Genomic DNA, 19,020 nt, shown 5'->3' on the forward strand with positions numbered 1-19,020 from the left:
ATAGGTGTGCATAGGAAATCATTATTATTTGCATTTGTGAAGTCACACAACTTAGTATTCTCATGGTTGGCCATTTTAGCAACAGTAAATAAAACAAACTAGATAAAATAAATGCAAGTAAATTTTTTTTTTTGTGTTTTTGATATGGAGAGCAAGACAGTAAATAAAGTAAAACTAGCAACTAATTTTTTTGTATTTTGATTTAGTGCAGCAAACAAAGTAGCAAATAAAATAAAGCAAGACAAAAACAAAGTAAAGAGATTGAGAAGTGGAGACTCCCCTTGCAGCGTGTCTTGATCTCCCCGGCAACGGCGCCAGAAAAAGAGCTTGATGGCGTGTAACTCACACGTTCGTTGGGAACCCCAAGAGGAAGGTATGATGCGCACAGTAGCAAGTTTTCCCTCAGAAAGAAACCAAGGTTTAATCGAACCAGTAGGAGCCAAGAAGCACGTTGAAGGTTGATGGTCGCGAAATGTGATGCGGCGCAACACCAGGGATTCCGGCGCCAACGCGGAACCTGCACAACACAACCAAAGTACTTTGCCCCAACGAAACAGTGAGGTTGTCAATCTCACCGGCTTGCTGTAACAAAGGATTAAACGTATCGAGTGGAAGATGTTTGCAAAGAAAACAGTAAAACACAATTGCAGTAGATTGTATGCTATGTAAAGAATAGGACCGGGGTCCACAGTTCACTAGAGGTGTCTCTCCCATAAGATAAAAGCATGTTGGGTGAACAAATTACAGTCGGGCAATTGACAAATAGAGAAAGGCATAACAATGCATATACATGATATGATAAATATAGTGAGATTTAATTGGGCATTACGACAAAGTACATAGACCGCCATCCAACTGCATCTATGCCTAAAAAGTCCACCTTCAGGTTATCATCCGAACCCCCTCCAGTATTAAGTTGCAAAGCAACAGACAATTGCATTAAGTATGGTGCGTAATGTAATCAACAACTACATCCTTAGACATAGCATCAATGTTTTATCCCTAGTGGCAACAGCACATCCACAACCTTAGAACTTTCTGTCACTGTCCCAGATTCAATGGAGGCATGAACCCACTATCGAGCATAAATACTCCCTCTTGGAGTTAAGAGCAAAAACTTGGCCAGAGCCTCTACTAATAACGGAGAGCATGCAAGATCATAAACAACACATGAACAATAGATTGATAATCACCATAATCATAGTACTCTCTATCCATCGGATCCCGACAAACACAACATATAGAATTACATATAGATGATCTTGATCATGTTAGGCAGCTCACAAGATCCAACAATGAAGCACAACAAGGAGAAGACGACCATCTAGCTACTGCTATGGACCCATGGTCCAGGGGTGGACTACTCACTCATCACTCCGGAGGCGACCATGGCGGTGTAGAGTCCTCCGGGAGATGAATCCCCTCTCCGGCAGGGTGCCGGAGGCGATCTCCAGAATCCCCCGAGATGGGATTCGCGGCGGCGGCGTCTCTGTAAGGTTTTCCGTATCGTGGCTCTCGGTACTGGGGGTTTCGCGACGGAAGCTTTAAGTAGGCGGAGGGTCAACGCGGGGGGCCACACGAGGGGCCCAGGGGGTAGGTCGGCGCGGCCAGGGCTTGGGCCGCGCCGGCCACCCTCCTGGCCGCCTCGTGGCCCCACTTCGTTATCTCTTCGGTCTTCTGGAAGCTTCGTGCAAAAATAGGACCCTGGGCGAAAGTTTCGTCCAATTCCGAGAATATTTCTTTACTAGGATTTCTGAAACCAAAAACAGCAGAAAACAGCAACTGGCTCTTCGGCATCTTGTTAATAGGTTAGTTCCAGAAAATGCATAAATATGACATATAATGTGCATAAAACATGTAGGTATCATCAATAAAGTAGCATGGAACATAAGAAATTATCGATACGTTGGAGACGTATCAGAGATCGAAGTACATATTGAACCTTGTAGGTATGGTTTACTTTGTGATCAAATAAATGATTTGTGAACAAAGGATTGATGTTGAACAATAATAAACCAACTACAAACAAAGAAGTTATGATGGGCCCTGACTCCGTTAAAATGGCTATATGCCATGAAATCCAAGATAGATGAATACCTTTTGAAAGTAAATGGATCTATAAAATTGATGGACTTGGATGTAATATCCTTGAAGAAGCTCGACTTGTCGAAAAATTGTTTACGACAAAGTTCAAAGAGTTGACTACGATAAGATTAGATCTACCGTAGCAATGCTTATAGTCTATGTGGATTATTCTAGTAATCGCTACATATTTCTTTTATGAGATATGCTAGTAGGATGGCAAAATACATTACTTAACAGAAGTGTGTATTAAAGGTGTATACAAGTTGCAACCAAGAGTTTTGCTAGTCCGTGGAATACTAGATAGGTATACAAACTTCAATTGGATGAAGTGAGTATCACGGAGTTGGAATCTTCACCGGATGAAATAGTCAAAGAGTTTTGATTTCATCAGAAACGATGAAGGTGCTTGCATTTGCAAGAAATTAAGTGGGAGCGCTGAGACATATTTGTAATACTTTATGTAGCTGACATATCGTTGATTATAAATAGTGTAATTATATAATTGATTAAAAGGTTTCATTGAAAATTAGATTCAATGAAAGGATATGGACTGAAACATATTTAGTGTCAAGATCTATGAAGATAGATTGAAACACATAATAAGTTTAAGTCAAAGTACATAGAATGAATATTGAAGTAGTTCAATATAAAGAAGGTGTTCTTTTCATGTGAAGGATTAACAAGACTTGAGTGTATATGACACTCAATGAGTTAAAACACATGAGTGATTATAGATCACGTATAATATGTACATAAATCAGATGTCCTATGCTCTAAAGTGTTATAAGCATGTACCAGAATGATTCATGTGATGATCATTGGACGACAGTAAGAATATCCTTGAGTACTTTAGAAGAACCAATGATATATAAATATATTTTTGTATGGAGTAATGACAAACAAATCGCTGTAAAGTGTTGCACCGATATTATTTTGGTCACATATAAAAATGAATTTCAAATCTCAATTAGGCTAAGTGTTGTTTAAAAGGTAGCACAATGCTAGATTTAGAAGAGTTCTAAATGTAGCGACGAATTCTACAAACGAAGGTAGAATATGTCATTGTTTTGACAATGACTGAAGATGTTAAGTCAAAAAGTTCTTTGAGAAATTGGTGTAGTTCCGATAGTGTCAGAACTTTGAAGCTATATTGTGTGTGACAATATTAGTGACATATTTCAGACCGCGGAATTAAGGTTCCACCAGAGGACTAAGCATATATGCCGACTCATTTGGAAAATGAGTGATGCGTTGAGACGCAAATGAATTGCAAAGTACATACATTTCTGAGCGTGTCAGATCCATTGACTAAAACCTCTCCCGTGAGCAAAACATGATAAAACACCAGAAGGCCAAGGTGTTATATCTTTAGAAATGTAAACTAGATTATTGACTCTAGTGCAAGTGGGAGACTGTTGGAGATATGCCCAAGAGGCAATAATAAAATGGTTATTATATATCTTTATGTTTATGATAAATGTTTACATACCATGCTATAATTGTATTAACCGAAACATTGATACATGTGTGTTATGTAAACAACAAGGAGTCCCTAGTAAGCCTCTTGTATAACTAGCTTGTTGATTAATAGATAATCAGGGTTTCATGATCATGAACATTGGATGTTATTAATAACAAGGTTATGTCATTGATGAATGATGTAATGGACACACCCAATTAAGCGTAGCATAAGATCATGTCATTAAGTTCATTTGCTATAAGCTTTCGATACATAGTTACCTAGTCCTTTCGACCATGAGATCATATAAATCACTTATGCCGGAAGGGTACTTTGATTACATCAAACGCCACTGCGTAAATGGGTGGTTATAAAGGTGGGATTAGGTATCCGGAAAGTATGAGTTGAGGCATATGGATCAACAGTGGGATTTGTCCATCCCGATGACGGATAGATATACTCTGGGCCCTCTCGGTGGAATGTCGTCTAATTAGCTTGCAAGCATATGAATGGTTCATAAGAGACCACATACCACGGTACGAGTAAAGAGTACTTGTCAGGAGACGAGGTTGAACAAGGTATAGAGATACCGATGATCAAACCTCGGACAAGTAAAATATCGCGTGACAAAGGGAATCGGTATCGTATGTAAATGGTTCAGTCGATCACTAAGTCATCGTTGAATATGTGGGAGCTATTATGGATCTCCAGGTCCCGCTATTAGTTATTGATCGGAGAGGAGTCTCGATCATGTCCGCATAGTTCTCGAACCGTAGGGTGACACACTTAAGGTTTGATGTCGTTTTAAGTAGATATGGAATATGGAATGGAGCTCGAATGTTGTTCGGAGTCTCGGATGGGATCCGAGACATCACGAGGAGGTTCGGAATGGTCCGGAGAATAAGATTCATATATGGGAAGTCATTTTCCGGGGTTCAGAAAAAGTCCGGTGTTTTGACCGGAGCTTCTAGAAGGTTCTAGAAGGACCGGAATAGTCCGGAATATTATGGAAGGTTCCGGAAGTGTCCGGGACGACCCGGGATGTCTAAGGAAGTCCGGAGGGTTCCATAATAGGTGCAACCACGTTGCCTTAAGGGAAAAGGAGTCTTTCTTTAATGCAATTTCGGAATTGGCAAAAGAGTCCGAGTAGGACTAGGTTTTCGGAACCGGAAACCTATCGGAACTCAGTCAAACTTGGGGGCAGGTTTTTGGACGACCCAAGGGGCTTGGCCACCTATTTAAAGAGGCCAAGGGGCACCCCAAGGGCACCATAAGTCGCAGCCCTAGCTCCCCAAGTCGCAGCACCACCCTGTGCCCAAACCCTAGCTATTCCCTCCTCCTTCTTCTCCCGCAGCGCTTGCGGCGAAGCCCTGCCGGAGATCTCCACCACCACCGTCACCACGCCGTCGTGCTGGCGGGATTCCGAGGAGGATCTACTACATCCGCTGCCCGCTGGAACGGGGAGGAGGACGTCGTCTTCATCAACACCGTACGTGTGACCGAGTACGGAGGTGCTGCCCGATTGTGGCACCGTCAAGTTCTTCTACGCGCTTTTGCAAGCGGTCAAGATATTCTACGCGCTTTTGCAAGCGGCAAGTGATCGACTACATCCACCACGAGATCTAATCTCGTTAGGCTTTGGAAATCTTCGAGGGTTAGTCTCATGATCTTCTCGTTGCTACCATCTACTAGATTAGATCTTGGCTTGTGTTTTCGTTCTTGCGGTAGGAAATTTTTTGTTTTCTATGGTACGAATCCCATCAGTGAACGTGACTGGAGTACATCGAAACGAGAACAATACTTTCCGTCGCCCATTTCCCCCAAACACGCGGACCAAGGAACCACCCCTAAACCTCCCCGCTCCTCGCCGCCGGCGCCGACATGGCCGTCCACCACCTCCTCCGCCGCGGGATCTCTGGCGGATCTCCCCTCCACCCTCTCCGCGGCCTCTTCCTCGTATCGCAGGTACCGAAAGCTCTCGCCCTTGCCCATTAACCACACCTACACGGCTACACGTCGATTCCTGATTCGTGGCCTCCCCTTCTTTGGCTCTCCCTCGAAGGAGCTCGGGCGGCGTCCGGCGAGCTCGGCTGCGGCTGGAGATACGACGGCTGAGCTCAAGAGCGCGCGGGAGGACGTCAAGCAGCTGCTCAAGGACAAGTCCTGTCATCCCATCCTGGTATCCTCTATGCGACCTTGTACTGTTATGGAAGAACAATTGCATCCTTACCAGAGTATTCGAGTTCGAGCAAAATAATGTTCGGACTGGGCTTTAATGAAGAAATTTGTGTTTAGCAAAAGTTCATCATTGTTCAGTTAGGGAACTAGAAATACACAATGGTTTGATATATGCTTAGTTAACTGACTGGCTATAGTTTAGGCATGAGGATTTTGGTGAGAGGTTATTGTTTCTACGGGTGCATTATTCCGTAACATGTAATAGGCGCAAGTTCAATCAATTACTTGGTCTTTGTTGTACTTGTGCGCTTCCTGGTCTTGCATTTTCTTTATACATCATCAAAAGTGATGCGGCCTCCTGATGCCTCTGTGTGACTTGTCTGCTGAACTGCTCCTGGCTTCAGGTTCGGTTGGGCTGGCACGATTCTGGGACTTATGACAAGAGCATTAGCGAGTGGCCCAAGTGTGGTGGAGCTAATGGTAGCTTGAGATTTGAAATCGAGTTAAAGCATGCGGCCAATGCTGGTAGTGCTTCTCTTCCACTAGTTTTTCTTTTGCTTCAGACGACGTGGGATGATATTTAACCCAATTCTGCTGCAGGTCTTGTGAATGCTTTGAAGCTGATTCAGACCATCAAGGACAAATATGCAGGTGTTACTTATGCTGATCTGTTCCAGCTTGCCAGTGCTACAGCCATTGAGGTTCTTCATGCCACTTAAAACCTACCGATGATGATGTTTCCAAGGTTTTTTTCTTTATCAGCAACTATGTGGTTGATTTGATTTCCCGCTTTTCAGGAAGCTGGTGGCCCCAAAATCCCCATGATCTATGGAAGGGTTGATGTTTCGGCCCCTGAACAATGCCCACCAGAGGGAAGACTCCCTGGTTAGTTACTAGTATCCATAGCCCAGCTTACTCTATGTGCCAGTTTAACGAATATTTTCATTCTATATCTTCGTCTAGAGCTAGAACATTACAGTGCACCTTTTAGTTTCATATGATATGCATCTCTACATTATATAGGAACAAACTTTTAGTGATGGAAGCAATTACTAATTATCTATGCAACTTGAATGGTTGTTTATTGACTGGTTTAGAAGTTATATCTTGGTCTAGAGGTAGAACATTACAATGCACCTTTTACTAATTGTCTATGCAGCTTCTCACTGATGGAAGCAATGAATGATCATCTCGCAAACTTGAATGGTTGTCTGTTGGTTGGTGCAGAAATTTCAGCTGACCCACTGATCAAAACATTAACAAACCATCGCCCATCAAATTTGTACCGTGTTGCTCCCTACTTCTCCATGCTACTTGTCTCTTGTAGATTCTTAGCAAGATAGCATATTAGTTTACTGAACTTTGATGAGAACAAGACAATATCATTAAACTTCATAATTCATGTGAAGGGAAATATTTTTAACCAAAATATGGATGTATCGAAAATTAACTCATGACTTCATCTTCTTTATCAAAAAATAACTTAATACTTGATTCTCTTGTCCTCCCTGTTTAATATTGATGTATGAGGTACCACATGTAATTCAACAGAATTATCTCATGGACATGATCTTCTGCACACCGACATGCCTCTTGAGGATATCCTGTATTTAAATGTTTATTTATCTGCAAGATGTACTTAAGTGGGCCATAATAAAGCACTAAGAAAACATATTGATGCCCACTACACTAATATCAACAGTAGATCTGTAGATCACACACATAGCCCCGAATACTTTTCCTAGTAACTTTTCATGCTTTTCAACAACCATGATTCCTTGTATTTATAGTAGATATGCCCTTGTGATCCCTATGAGTGGTTGTTGGACTCCTTCTATTGCCTCCAAAATCAAGTTCTTGATTTGTCAAATGCTTACGAATGGAAAAGTATACATTCATGCATTTAGGGAATTTCCTTAGTGATTTTGAAGAGGAAAAAAAGGCTAAAGGCCCAGAAAGAGTTATGTGATCTACAAGTTATGAAATTACTGTCCCATGGTCTTTTGTCTGGTACTTTGGTCGAATCACAGGAGTGATGAATGTGCAAAAGTGAAAAATAGATTGTCCCAACTGCACATGATGCAAAATGATATTGAAAAGTTGCATCGCCTATGCAACACTGTATTATGACCATGTGCTATCTTTTCCCATGAAGTTAAATTTATTCATAACCAACAACATTTCTTGTGTTTGACTTTTGTTTTTTCAATTCTACAAAATTTATGCTGATACTTGAAAATCAAAATATTGACCATAGTGAATACCTTTTTAATGCATGCTGAAGCTATACTATGTTTTTGCCACCCTTTCAGCTGCTGGCCCTCCTTCCCCTGCTGAACATTTACGGGAGGTATTCTACAGAATGGGTCTGAATGACAAGGTACTTGGAGACTGCTGTGTTATCACTCTAACTATTTCAACAGAACCTAATGTGGATTTGCTTTTCTTATCTGCTCTGTGATCTGTAGGAAATTGTTGCACTGTCAGGAGCACACACACTTGGACGGTCAAGACCAGAGCGTAGTGGCTGGGGTAAACCAGAAACAAAATACACTGTGAGTAAATTACAGCTGTGGCTCATTGTTGCCATGTTAAAGATACCTGATATGTTAAAATATTTCAGAATACCAGCTGAATGGCCCATCCACTAATTAGATTTAAGAATTTGGGCAATTTAGAAATGACAAAACAGCACATCTATATTAAATATTAAATAGATTAGTAGATTAAATATGACTACATGCATCCTGCAAGAACAGAATTTCAGATTGCTACTTTATGCTGGGCGCTGACAAGACATTCAATTTCATTCCAGATAAATTATCAGTTCTTCTATGATTCAAAAGAACAAAACATAAGACACACTTTTTTCTTCTACACTAGAAGTGGCCTTTAGACATATTGCTGTGCATCCTCAATTGTGAATGAACTGTATAAAAACGAACTATATTCTTGTCACCATCATTAGTTTTTCTACCATGAAGCTTCTCTGTAACAAAGGTGGTATTGTTGTACCAGCATGTACATCATTCTTAGGACACTGAAGAATGTTGCTATATCACATTGGTTGCCTAATTTAATGCTGCACTTAACTTGCAGAAAAATGGACCTGGTGCACCTGGGGGGCAGTCTTGGACATCTCAGTGGCTCAAGTTTGATAACAGCTACTTCAAGGTGAGATGACTAATTTGCTGTATGCTATAGTAATGCGTGCAATTATCTTACAGTTAGCGTACAATTCAGGATGTGAAAGAGCGACGAGACGAGGACCTCCTTGTTCTGCCTACTGATGCTGTACTCTTTGAGGATCCAGCATTCAAGGTTTGTGAGCATTCTCATATTGCAAAAATAAAAAGAGAAAAGAACTGCACACCTGCAGCTGATTCTCTCAACTGAACTTTGTGTGGTGTCATGCTTGAAGATTTATGCTGAAAAGTATGCCGAGGATCAAGATACATTTTTCGAGGACTACGCGGAAGCTCATGCTAAACTGAGCAATCTTGGGTCTAAGTTTGATCCTCCAAAGGTAAATGGAATTAAGAGATGCATTCGTTAGAGCAAGAAAAAAAACATGTTTTAAGTCATGCTGACATTCTTATTATTGAAATGGTGCAGGGTGTATCACTTGACTAGCTGATATTAGCTGCTGATGAACTGCATTTTGGTGTGAAGATGGCAAGGCACCGTTTGTTTCAACTATTTTTTGAAGTGCACGCTCGTAGAGCATGGTTGTGATTTACGACCGCTCCAACAAATCGGATCCACCAAGGCAGTGTTTTGAGTTGTGTGTTCCGTTACTAGAAATAAAATCAGAACTGGACATTTATGATACTTGCATGTTGTATGGCACACATAAGGGCAATCAAATTATACAATATCAGGCTGTTGGCCTTTTCTGATATGTTTACAATAGAATGGTGCCTAGCCCACTATCAGATATTTAGCTTTTGTTCAACATATCCAAGTGTCGCTGTTTTTCTTGGATATTATGCCACCCTGAAAAGATCATCAGCTCATTTTCCTCTTGGGAACCCCAGGATAGCCTGAATATGGGCTCCCAGCTTGCCCGCAAGCACACCCTTGAGTATCTTGAGCTTTGCCGACGAGTACGGTGGGTACCTGGCCTTTGCCTCCCCGCCGAAGCCTCGGTGCAAAACCGCCTTCCCGTGGCTGAAAGCATCAAAGGTGAATCTCCCATGATAGGAGCCTGTGCCGCTTTCACCAACACCTCCAAATGGCAGGTGAGGATTGGTGAGCTGCGACATGGCAAACCAAAATCAGAATTCACTTCCCTGTAAAAAGCTCATATGTTCCAAACGGTCTGAATTCATATGTTCCCTTACATGTACGCTGGTGTCGTTTAGGATCATTCCTCCTGCAGAAATGGTACTCTCGAACTGCTTCTGGAGCTTGCTGTCCCTGGTGAAGAGGTAGGCTGCAAGTGGCTTAGTCATGGAGTTGATGAGACCAAAGCTCTCGTGGATCTTTTCAACCTGAAAAGGAATCAAAAAAGCACTCGGCTGAGATGCACATAATGTATCACCAAACCCTGCATTCTACTTAATCTCCGCTCGGTAAGGAAAATGAGCTAAAGCATTGTGAATCCGAGAGGGTTAGCTCCGACCGTGATGATAGGAAGCAATGGCCCGAATATTTCCTCCTTCATCATAGCGGAATCGAGTGGGACATCTAGGAAGATTGTGGGGGCGATCTTCCTGCGGTACGACAAAAATAACCGATTTAGGAAGATCAGCAACACGTGGTGACATGAAACATGATGATGAGTTGCCAGAGTTGGTAATGTGAAGATTGAATCCACTCACAGCTTTTGTTCATCCCTCTGACCACCAAACACAATCTTGTCCGAGACCATCTCGTCGTCCATCAAGTCCAGGAGTCTGTTGAAATGGTTCGGGGTCACGACACGTGACAAATCCTCTGATAGCAACGGATCCTTCCCATAGAACTTCTCCAAAACTTTCTTTAAAGCCTCGAGCTTTCAAATTACCATAAACTATAATTCAGAACTGGTCATCCCTCGAAACAATAAGGGGTTAAACGAATAATTGTTGCTCGGATATCTGTGTGTGTACCAGCTTTGGGGCAAAAGACTCGGTGGTTATGATGAAATCAGGAGCAATGCAGGCCTGGCCATTGTTGCAACCCCACTTGCCCGCAGCTATCCTCTTTGCAGTAACCTTGGTAGAAACAAACAAAAAAAATAGTTACAACACTATGAATAATGTGGAACATCCAACAAAAGGTGGCTAGGCTAGATTTATTGTTTACAGGAGTTTGGCAGTAACTCTGAGTTGGAGAAGATCAAGATCAAAAGGTTCATACATGGAGATTGATGTTCGAATCGACGACCACCGGGCATTTTCCGCCAAGCTCTAAGACGACCGGCGTCAGGTGCTTTGCCGCCGAGGCCAATACCATGCGTCCTACTTTACTATTGCCTGCAATTTTCCATCGTAACACACGTTTGATGCAGTGAAACAAGATGGTCCTTGAGCTTCATCATCGGCGACCGGCAATAACCCATATGAATATGGATTGGCGCTGACCTGTATAGAAGATCTTGTCCCACTTCAGCTCAAGGAGCGCACTCGTCTCGGAGACGCCGCCCTCGACAACCTTGATGCAGGTGCTGTCGACGTATCGTGGCAGGAGCTCGGCAAGCAGCGATGACGTGGCCGGCGCGACCTCGGACGGCTTCAGCACAACGGCGTTGCCCGCTGCGATCGCCCCGATGACGGGGTCGAGGGACAACACTGAAACGATCGAGTAGACATGTATGAGTGTGATTACACACCGTGCTTCGTCAAGAGGGTTCATTTGGAACAAAATTGGACTGGATCATCTCTAGCTTTCTTTTGAAAGTTTTTGACAGCTAATGGACATTCGATTATCGTTAAAGCTTTTTTTTTTGAGAAAAAAGTTGAAGCTTAGTAACAGACAGGTCATGATAAGATTTCAAGAATTTACATGTACACCCTGGTCTCTCTATGATTTAAAACAGAGGTGCCGTACTTGTTGGTAGAACGATTGCCGCGTGCAAACTACAGTTCTAGAGCGCGAAAGATGCCTGACACCACATACATATAATGCACCAAAGATATCCCTAAAGATACATGTCATCGAAGAAAAATAAATAAAGCTGCATTTCATTGATGACTTTGTACCCTTCAACCAACAACTATACTATCTCAAATAGAATTTGATTGGTGTGTGACAAGAAGAGGAAGTGATTATCAGAAGAGCTATCACCCTCTCGAACTAAAATTGTTCTATCTTCAATGAGCTGAAATCGACCAAAGCATAAATGCCGAAAGCGATGGAACGAAATGCAGGACGGCAATCACACAAGCTTTTTCTTTCGCGACAGTACAGTGGGGTAATACCAACGTGTCGCCTAATTACGTGCACGCCAACCACAGTACATCACATGCCATGCCAGGCGCATGAGTGAGCTAGCTGAGCAAATCATTTCCTTGCTTGAACACCCCTCACCTCATGCACACATGTTGCATGAATGTATTTCACTGGGAGTATGTTCCTCCCAATTGTTTGGGTAGTTTTATATTAGTGGATTTTTACTATGTTTATCCTTTAGTCTATATATGATTCTGTTATTTGATGTATATTCTGTAATGCAAATAAAGCAGTACTAGCTATGTACATGCAAATTTTCGATAGAATAAAAATGATTCTTCATGTCCTCTAATGTATAATTTAGTAAGTTAGAGAAATTTTAATTTATCATTGAAAAAATCTTGTCAAGGTATTCAGTATTCTACGAGTTGAAAACACCCATTTTAAGACATAGATGCTTTCAAAAAGGCAAATGCAACTTCAAAATTTCTTTAGATATTATTTGCATTTGCATCGCCGATCGATCTTCCAACTTACGGAGAGGGTAGTTCCAGGCAGAGATGACGAGTACAACACCGAGGGGCTCCTTTGTAATCCTGGCCGTCGAGGGAAAAGTCATGAGCCTTGCATGAACCTGCAAAAAAAGAACCTTAATATGATAGTTTCTGATAGATAATGATTAGCTGTCGCGGTACAAGCTATTATCAGTAGGATGTGTGCCCATACAGCTATAACTATTAAAGTAATTAAGTCTGCTTGTGTTAGTATTAACGTGGTCAAGGTACAGTCATAATGGATATAATTGACGAACTATTCAAGTATTCTAGCAACATCTAATTAACAATTAATCTTGTTCTATTGGGAGCACGAAAGTTCTAAGCAAACAGTTCAATACGTAGAAAAATAAGAATATGTTAATTTTTAAATTGGGTTACATATGGGAGATGTAAACTGTCGCCCATGATATAAACGTATAGTACCTTCTTGGGTTTCATCCATTTCTTGAGATTCTTCAAGGCAAACAAGCACGACGACTTGACCAGAGATATCTGTCACAAAAATTCATAGGCTGAAACAGAAACTCATAGCCTATGCATAACGATGAGACGAAAGTTAAATCTAGTGCTAAAAGAAGCAAGCCAATCTATGTGAATCTTAAGCTCAAAACAATACACGAACTTCAGGACAGTCTACAATTACCATGAAGCAAGCTGTGAACCAAAACATGCAGACAGAGCCATTAAGAAGCGAGATATTTCAGATCGATTTACCAATCCGGTAGACCGAATTAATAGCGAAATATCACTACCGAAGAAAAGAAAAACCCGCGCAAAAAAGTCTCCGATCTTAACGAACTAAGCAAATGGAGTGATCGATCGCAACAAATTGCGAGGATATGATGCCGCGCGCGCGTCACCTACCTCGTGGACGTGCGCTTCGGTCTCGGGCTTGCCGACGTCGGCGTAGAGGGCGTCGCATATCTCCGCCTCCATCTCCGTCGCCATCCGCAGCACCCCGCGCAGCTGCTTCGCCCGCCACTCCGCCGGCCGCGTCTGCCCCGCCGCGAACCTCGCACGGAGCTCCTGCACAGCCGCCGCCCTGGACTCCTCCATGCTATGTATGTAATTTAGTTGCAACTACTCCACCTGGCAAAATGGTAATGGAGGATGGAGGCGGTTTGTGGGAACGGCGTGGCGCGTGGAGAGATGAGAGACGTGCTTATATATATGTGTGTGACGCCTTTGCTCTGGTAGAAACAAATAATAAAGCGGTTTGTTTTGTTTCGTTCTGGTCTTATCGCTTGATTGTTTTGATCTACCAGAGCTACTCGTATCCTTCGAAAATGTAGAATGGATGCAATCTTGTAGGAAAAAAAAGGGAAACAAGTTCATCCCAACAATTCAGTTCATGAGTTTTCATCCCTTAAAAAGAAGTTTATATTAATATGCGATTTATTGTTTACAATATTTCCGGAAAAAATAAAGTGCATCGTGCAAATAAGCATAGAAACCATAAGTAGGTAAATAAACAAATTAAGCTACGGTTTTGCTAATTCTCGGTGAACTGAGAATTAAGTTAAAGTTCACTCCTCAGCCATGTGATTTGTATCGTGATTCATGCTAGTGGGTGACTTGTAACCGAGAAAAAAATGGTGCATATGGTATAAGAAATAGATTGCAACTATCTATTTTTTGGTTGCAACTGAGATTTTTTTACCCCTACAAGTTTCTTAGATGCACGTTAAGTTATGCCCAAGAAAACATCATCGCCTAGTCACCTTCTTTACATCATAGCTTCGTGAAACTTTGCGTTTTGTAGAGGGGTGTTCAAGATCGAGTTTTGTAAATTCTACAAATAGGTTGATTATGAAGATAAGCTGGATGCCATGTGAGCTATATTTTGAATAAATGGGCAACAACACTATTAAAAATAAATATTAAAGTGTATCATCTTTGTAAAAAAAAAAACACATCTCGCTGCCTTATTGTGTTCGACTGCCCCCAAATTTTGTTCGGACTGATGAGGGAAGGTGCCCCAGAACAGACGAGCACTTGTCCATTTTGACCATCTTCATCCATTTATTTACATGTCTAGACATGATGAAACAAATGAATTGCAAGCTATTTTAGCATGCAAATTAATTAACAAAAATTAAACATTGAAAGAATATTGTTAGTACAACTATCCAAATTAAAATTAATATTCAGAAAGTTTGCAAAAAACTATAGGAATGTCCACTACAACACAAGAACATTCAAACTAGTGGTATCCTTTGTCTATCCACAAGTGATGAGCTAGATCAGTTGCCGATGAACACCTTCACCGCAAATTCTTCTATACATATCGAGGAAGGCTGCAAAGTTGGTGATGCATGATTTGGCTCAACAAGAGGGCACGTGAAGTACCACTCAAGATCATATACTTGATGATCATCACACTCATTCTGTACAACCATGTTGTGCATTATGATAAGGGTCACGACCTCCCACATTTGATATGTCAACCATGTTCTAGCAGGGTGACCGACAAATTCCCAATGATCTTGGAGCACACCAAATGCCCTCCTCCACTTCCTTCATGCAACTCTCTTATTGTTGCACAAAGAGATTGTTAAGGTTCATGCACTAGCCACTTGAACCAAAAGTCCGAACTGATGGAAAGGGCTATGCAATCTACTTATACACTTCACAACACCCCCACTCGCGTGTGACGGGAGAAGAGAAAGTCAACACGTGAAAGAAGAAGAGCACACCGAAACAGGGCATCAGCGGTGGCTAAAGAGGGGGGTAACAGCAATTTTTAGGCTTAATTGCGAAAACCATGTGAAAACCAGGATTTGAACTCGAGACCTGGGGCTCTGATACCATGTTAGGGTTCATGCACTAGCCACTTGAACCAAAAGTCCGAACTGATGGAAAGGGCTAGGCAATCTACTTATACACTTCACAACAGAGATATCATTATTACCTTGTGGGATGGGAATTGTCTTCACAAATACCTCCCAATAAGGATATATGCCATCAGCTAGGTAGTACTCCTAGTTGTATTGGTGTTCATTGATCTCACAATTGCACTCGAGAGCTTTACCTTCAGCAAGTCTTGCAAACACTGGAGATCACTGCAACATCCAATGTCATTGTGAGATCCTACTATGCGGAAAAAGAGTGTCAAATCCACGTGTTATAATCTACCACAACTTCAATTATGATAGTGGACGTTCCAACACAACATTTATAGTGCCCTTGCCAACCAAATGTACAACTATTTTTATTCTCACTGCATGCAACCAATGCATCAACAAAGCCTCTTGATTCTCTAATTGACAAGAGCGGATGGTACATGCCATCAAGGCATGATATGGAATCTCCCATGCAAAGGTACTCGTCAACCAAATTAATTTGCAGCAACTCTATATGCAAGACACTAGATACAAATAGTACACATCTGAAGAGAACACAACCATACTGGGGCAATATTTCTTCAGTTTTATCCTTTAAAATCCCGAAGCATCTTAGAAACGTGTCTAGAGGGTTTGTTGCATTGTTGATCTTGAAACCTTCATTTTATAGAAGAATCTGGCCAACTGGCCTGTCCTCTTACGATCGAGTGTAGTGCGTCGCGTTGTCAAACCTTGGAGCCGGGAAATGCATTATGATGCTCCACGAAACATAAAGAGTCGCAGTGATGGTTATGCCTTTGTCATCGGAGGATTCATGATCAGACAATGTATCATATATTCATGGTAGAAGTACTCATCGTCATTTTTTTTTGGAAGTAGATTTATGGTACCGAAGTTGAGGAGGTATAATGGCAGCTCTCCCTTTTGAAAGCTCTCAAACGTACGCACAAAATATCCTTTTATTACTTCCCAAAGCGACTAAAAACCCTGTTAGGCAACCATCTGGTCCACAAGCGCGGAGATGGGGATATATGTGAGAGAGAAGAGGGGAGAAATAGGTGGTGAGCGAGGCGCATCGACGATAGTTATGTTAATACGGCTTCTGGGCCACCGATACGAGATATACCGGTGGTGTAGCCCCGTGGGCTAGGCCACCAAGTTTTGGGGGCGTGCTGGACCACTTAGGCCCACACTATTAACGGTACAATCATCATATCATTTACAATGGAGACATACATTTGGTCCAAGTTATGGACAAATGGCCGCTCCGGGTGTGGCGGCTACAAATCCTTTGTGGAAATCCCTTTGAAAATTGAGGATATCTAGCAAAGCTCAAATTTTCATGTGGAGATTGTTTGCATGTATTTGTCCCATTAAAATGCATCTTGACAAATTGCCATATTAGAACTTCGAGTGAGTGTCATGTTTGTCATCAAAGACCTAAAGATATGCAACACCTCCTTTTTCTTTGCTCTTTAGCTCAACAGATGTGGAAGTCTCTCTAGTATTGAACCGGATATCTAAGATCCTTTAAACTCGGACCTTTCAGGTTCATAAGTAATCGAACACTTGTTGAGATCAGATGCAAATGATTTCCCAGGATTCGATAACATTAAAGAAACTACTTCGGTCACATGCTTGGTAACTATGGTAGCTGAGACTGCGCCGAGTTCGGAATGAGTCCGTACCTCCCCATTCTTGGTGCAAGATATCGATCCTTGGGATCATTGCGAATGCAACGCAGCCATGCCATGAATCTGTTGTTGTTGTCAGATGGGAGAAACCTGAAACTAGGCATATAAAATTGAACATTGACTCTTCTTTCTATGCAGATTCTTTGTTTAGGTGCTAACGTTGTTGGAGATATGCCCAAGAGGCAATAATAAATTAGTTATTGTTATATCTTAGTGTTCATGATAAATGTTTACACATCCCATGCTATAATTGTATTAACCGAAACATTGATACATGTGTGTTATGTAAACAACAAGGAGTCCCTAGTAAGCCTCTTGTATAACTAGCTTGTTGGTTAATGGATGATCATGGTTTCGTGATCATAAACATTGGATGTTATTAATAACAAGGTTATGTCATTAGGTGAATGATATAATGGACACACACCCAAATGAGCGTAGCATAAGATCAAGTCATTAAGTTCAATTTGCTATAAGCTTTTGATACATAGTTGCCTAAGTCATTCGACCATGAGATCATGTAAATCACTTACACCGGAAGGGTACTTTGATTACATCAAACGCCATTGCGTAAATGGGTGGTTATAAAGATGGGATTAAGTATTTGGAAAGTGTGAGTTGAGGCATATGGATCAATAGTGGGATTTGTCCATCCTGATGACGGATAGATATACTCTGGGCCCTCTCGGTGGAATGTCATCTGATTAGCTTGCAAGCATATGAATGGTTCATAAGAGATGACATACCACGGTACGAGTAAAGAGTACTTGTCGGTAACAAGGTTGAACAAGGTATGGAGATACCGATGATCGAACCTCGGACAAGTAAAATATCGTGTGACAAAGGGAATTGGCATCGCATGTAAATGGTTCATTCGATCACTAAGTCATCATTGAATATGTGGGAGCCATTATGGATCTCCAGATCCCGCTATTGGTTATTGCTCGGAGAGGAGTCTCGACCATGTCTGCATAGTTCACGAACCGTAGGGTGACGCGCTTAAGGTTCGATGTCGCATAAGTAGATTCGGAATATGAGATGGAGACCGAAGTTTGTTCGGAGTCTCGGATGGGATCCAGGACATCACGAGGAGGTCCGGAATGGTCCGGAGAATAAGATTCATATAAGGGAAGTTGATTTCTAGGTTTCGGAAAAGTTCAGGATTTTTCCGGTGAAGACTGGAAGGTTCTAGAAGGTTTCGGAGGGGTCCACCATGGGGCCCACGACCTAGGGGGTCTGCATGGGCCGAGGGGGTGCTGCCTAGCCCTGATGGGCCAGGCGCACCAAGCCTCAAAGGCCCAGGCCGTCCACCCCTTAGGGTTTCCCCAAAAACCCTAAGGGGGGATCAAATTGGAAGGTTTGGGGTGGGGGGGGGGGGAAGGAAAGTTCCCCCCTCCCCCTTTGGCCGGCCCTAGATGGGTTTGGACTTGGGGGGCACCCAAACCGACCCTCCCCACTATATAAAGAGGGGAGGGGTGGCCGGCCAAGTCCCCAACCCTGAAACCCTAGCCGCCACCTCTCCTCCCTCCTCTTTCTCTCTGCTGCGGCTCAGGCGAAGCCCTGCAGAGATTCTCCTCCACCACCACCACCACGCCGTCGTGCTGCTGGGATTTCGAGGGGATCTACCACACCTCCACTGCCCGCAGGAACGGGGAGAGGAAGGGCTTCATCGACACCGTACGCGCGACCGAGTACGGAAGTGCTGCCGGATTGCAGCACCGGGGACTGATACGTCTCCGACGTATCGATAATTTCTTATGTTCCATGCTACATTATTGATGATATCTACATGTTTTATACACATTATATGTCGTATTTACGCATTTTCT

General features: G+C 42.3%; 2 protein-coding genes across 2 annotated transcripts; one reads left to right on the forward strand and one right to left on the reverse strand.

The window, feature by feature from the left end:
- Positions 1-5,316: 5,316 nt before the first annotated feature.
- On the forward strand, positions 5,317-9,617 carry LOC127299666 (probable L-ascorbate peroxidase 6, chloroplastic/mitochondrial). Its single transcript, XM_051329672.2, has 11 exons — positions 5,317-5,509; positions 5,607-5,723; positions 6,127-6,247; positions 6,323-6,423; positions 6,520-6,607; positions 8,035-8,102; positions 8,191-8,277; positions 8,822-8,896; positions 8,966-9,043; positions 9,144-9,248; positions 9,338-9,617. The coding sequence occupies exons 1-11, from the start codon at positions 5,426-5,428 to the stop codon at positions 9,353-9,355; spliced, it is 942 nt and encodes a 313-aa protein (XP_051185632.1). The 5' UTR covers positions 5,317-5,425; the 3' UTR covers positions 9,356-9,617.
- A 118-nt stretch (positions 9,618-9,735) lies between these two features.
- LOC127299665 (aldehyde dehydrogenase family 3 member H1) lies at positions 9,736-13,806 on the reverse strand. Its single transcript, XM_051329671.2, has 10 exons — positions 13,519-13,806; positions 13,078-13,146; positions 12,635-12,731; positions 11,290-11,496; positions 11,066-11,181; positions 10,816-10,920; positions 10,546-10,718; positions 10,347-10,437; positions 10,066-10,215; positions 9,736-9,978 (listed from the first exon to the last, which is right to left on the reverse strand). The coding sequence occupies exons 1-10, from the start codon at positions 13,708-13,710 to the stop codon at positions 9,736-9,738; spliced, it is 1,443 nt and encodes a 480-aa protein (XP_051185631.1). The 5' UTR covers positions 13,711-13,806.
- Between the last annotated feature and the right edge of the window lie 5,214 nt (positions 13,807-19,020).

This window comes from Lolium perenne, chromosome 5, assembly GCF_019359855.2.
Source record: "Lolium perenne isolate Kyuss_39 chromosome 5, Kyuss_2.0, whole genome shotgun sequence".
In the NCBI taxonomy this organism is placed as follows: Eukaryota; Viridiplantae; Streptophyta; class Magnoliopsida; order Poales; family Poaceae; genus Lolium; species Lolium perenne.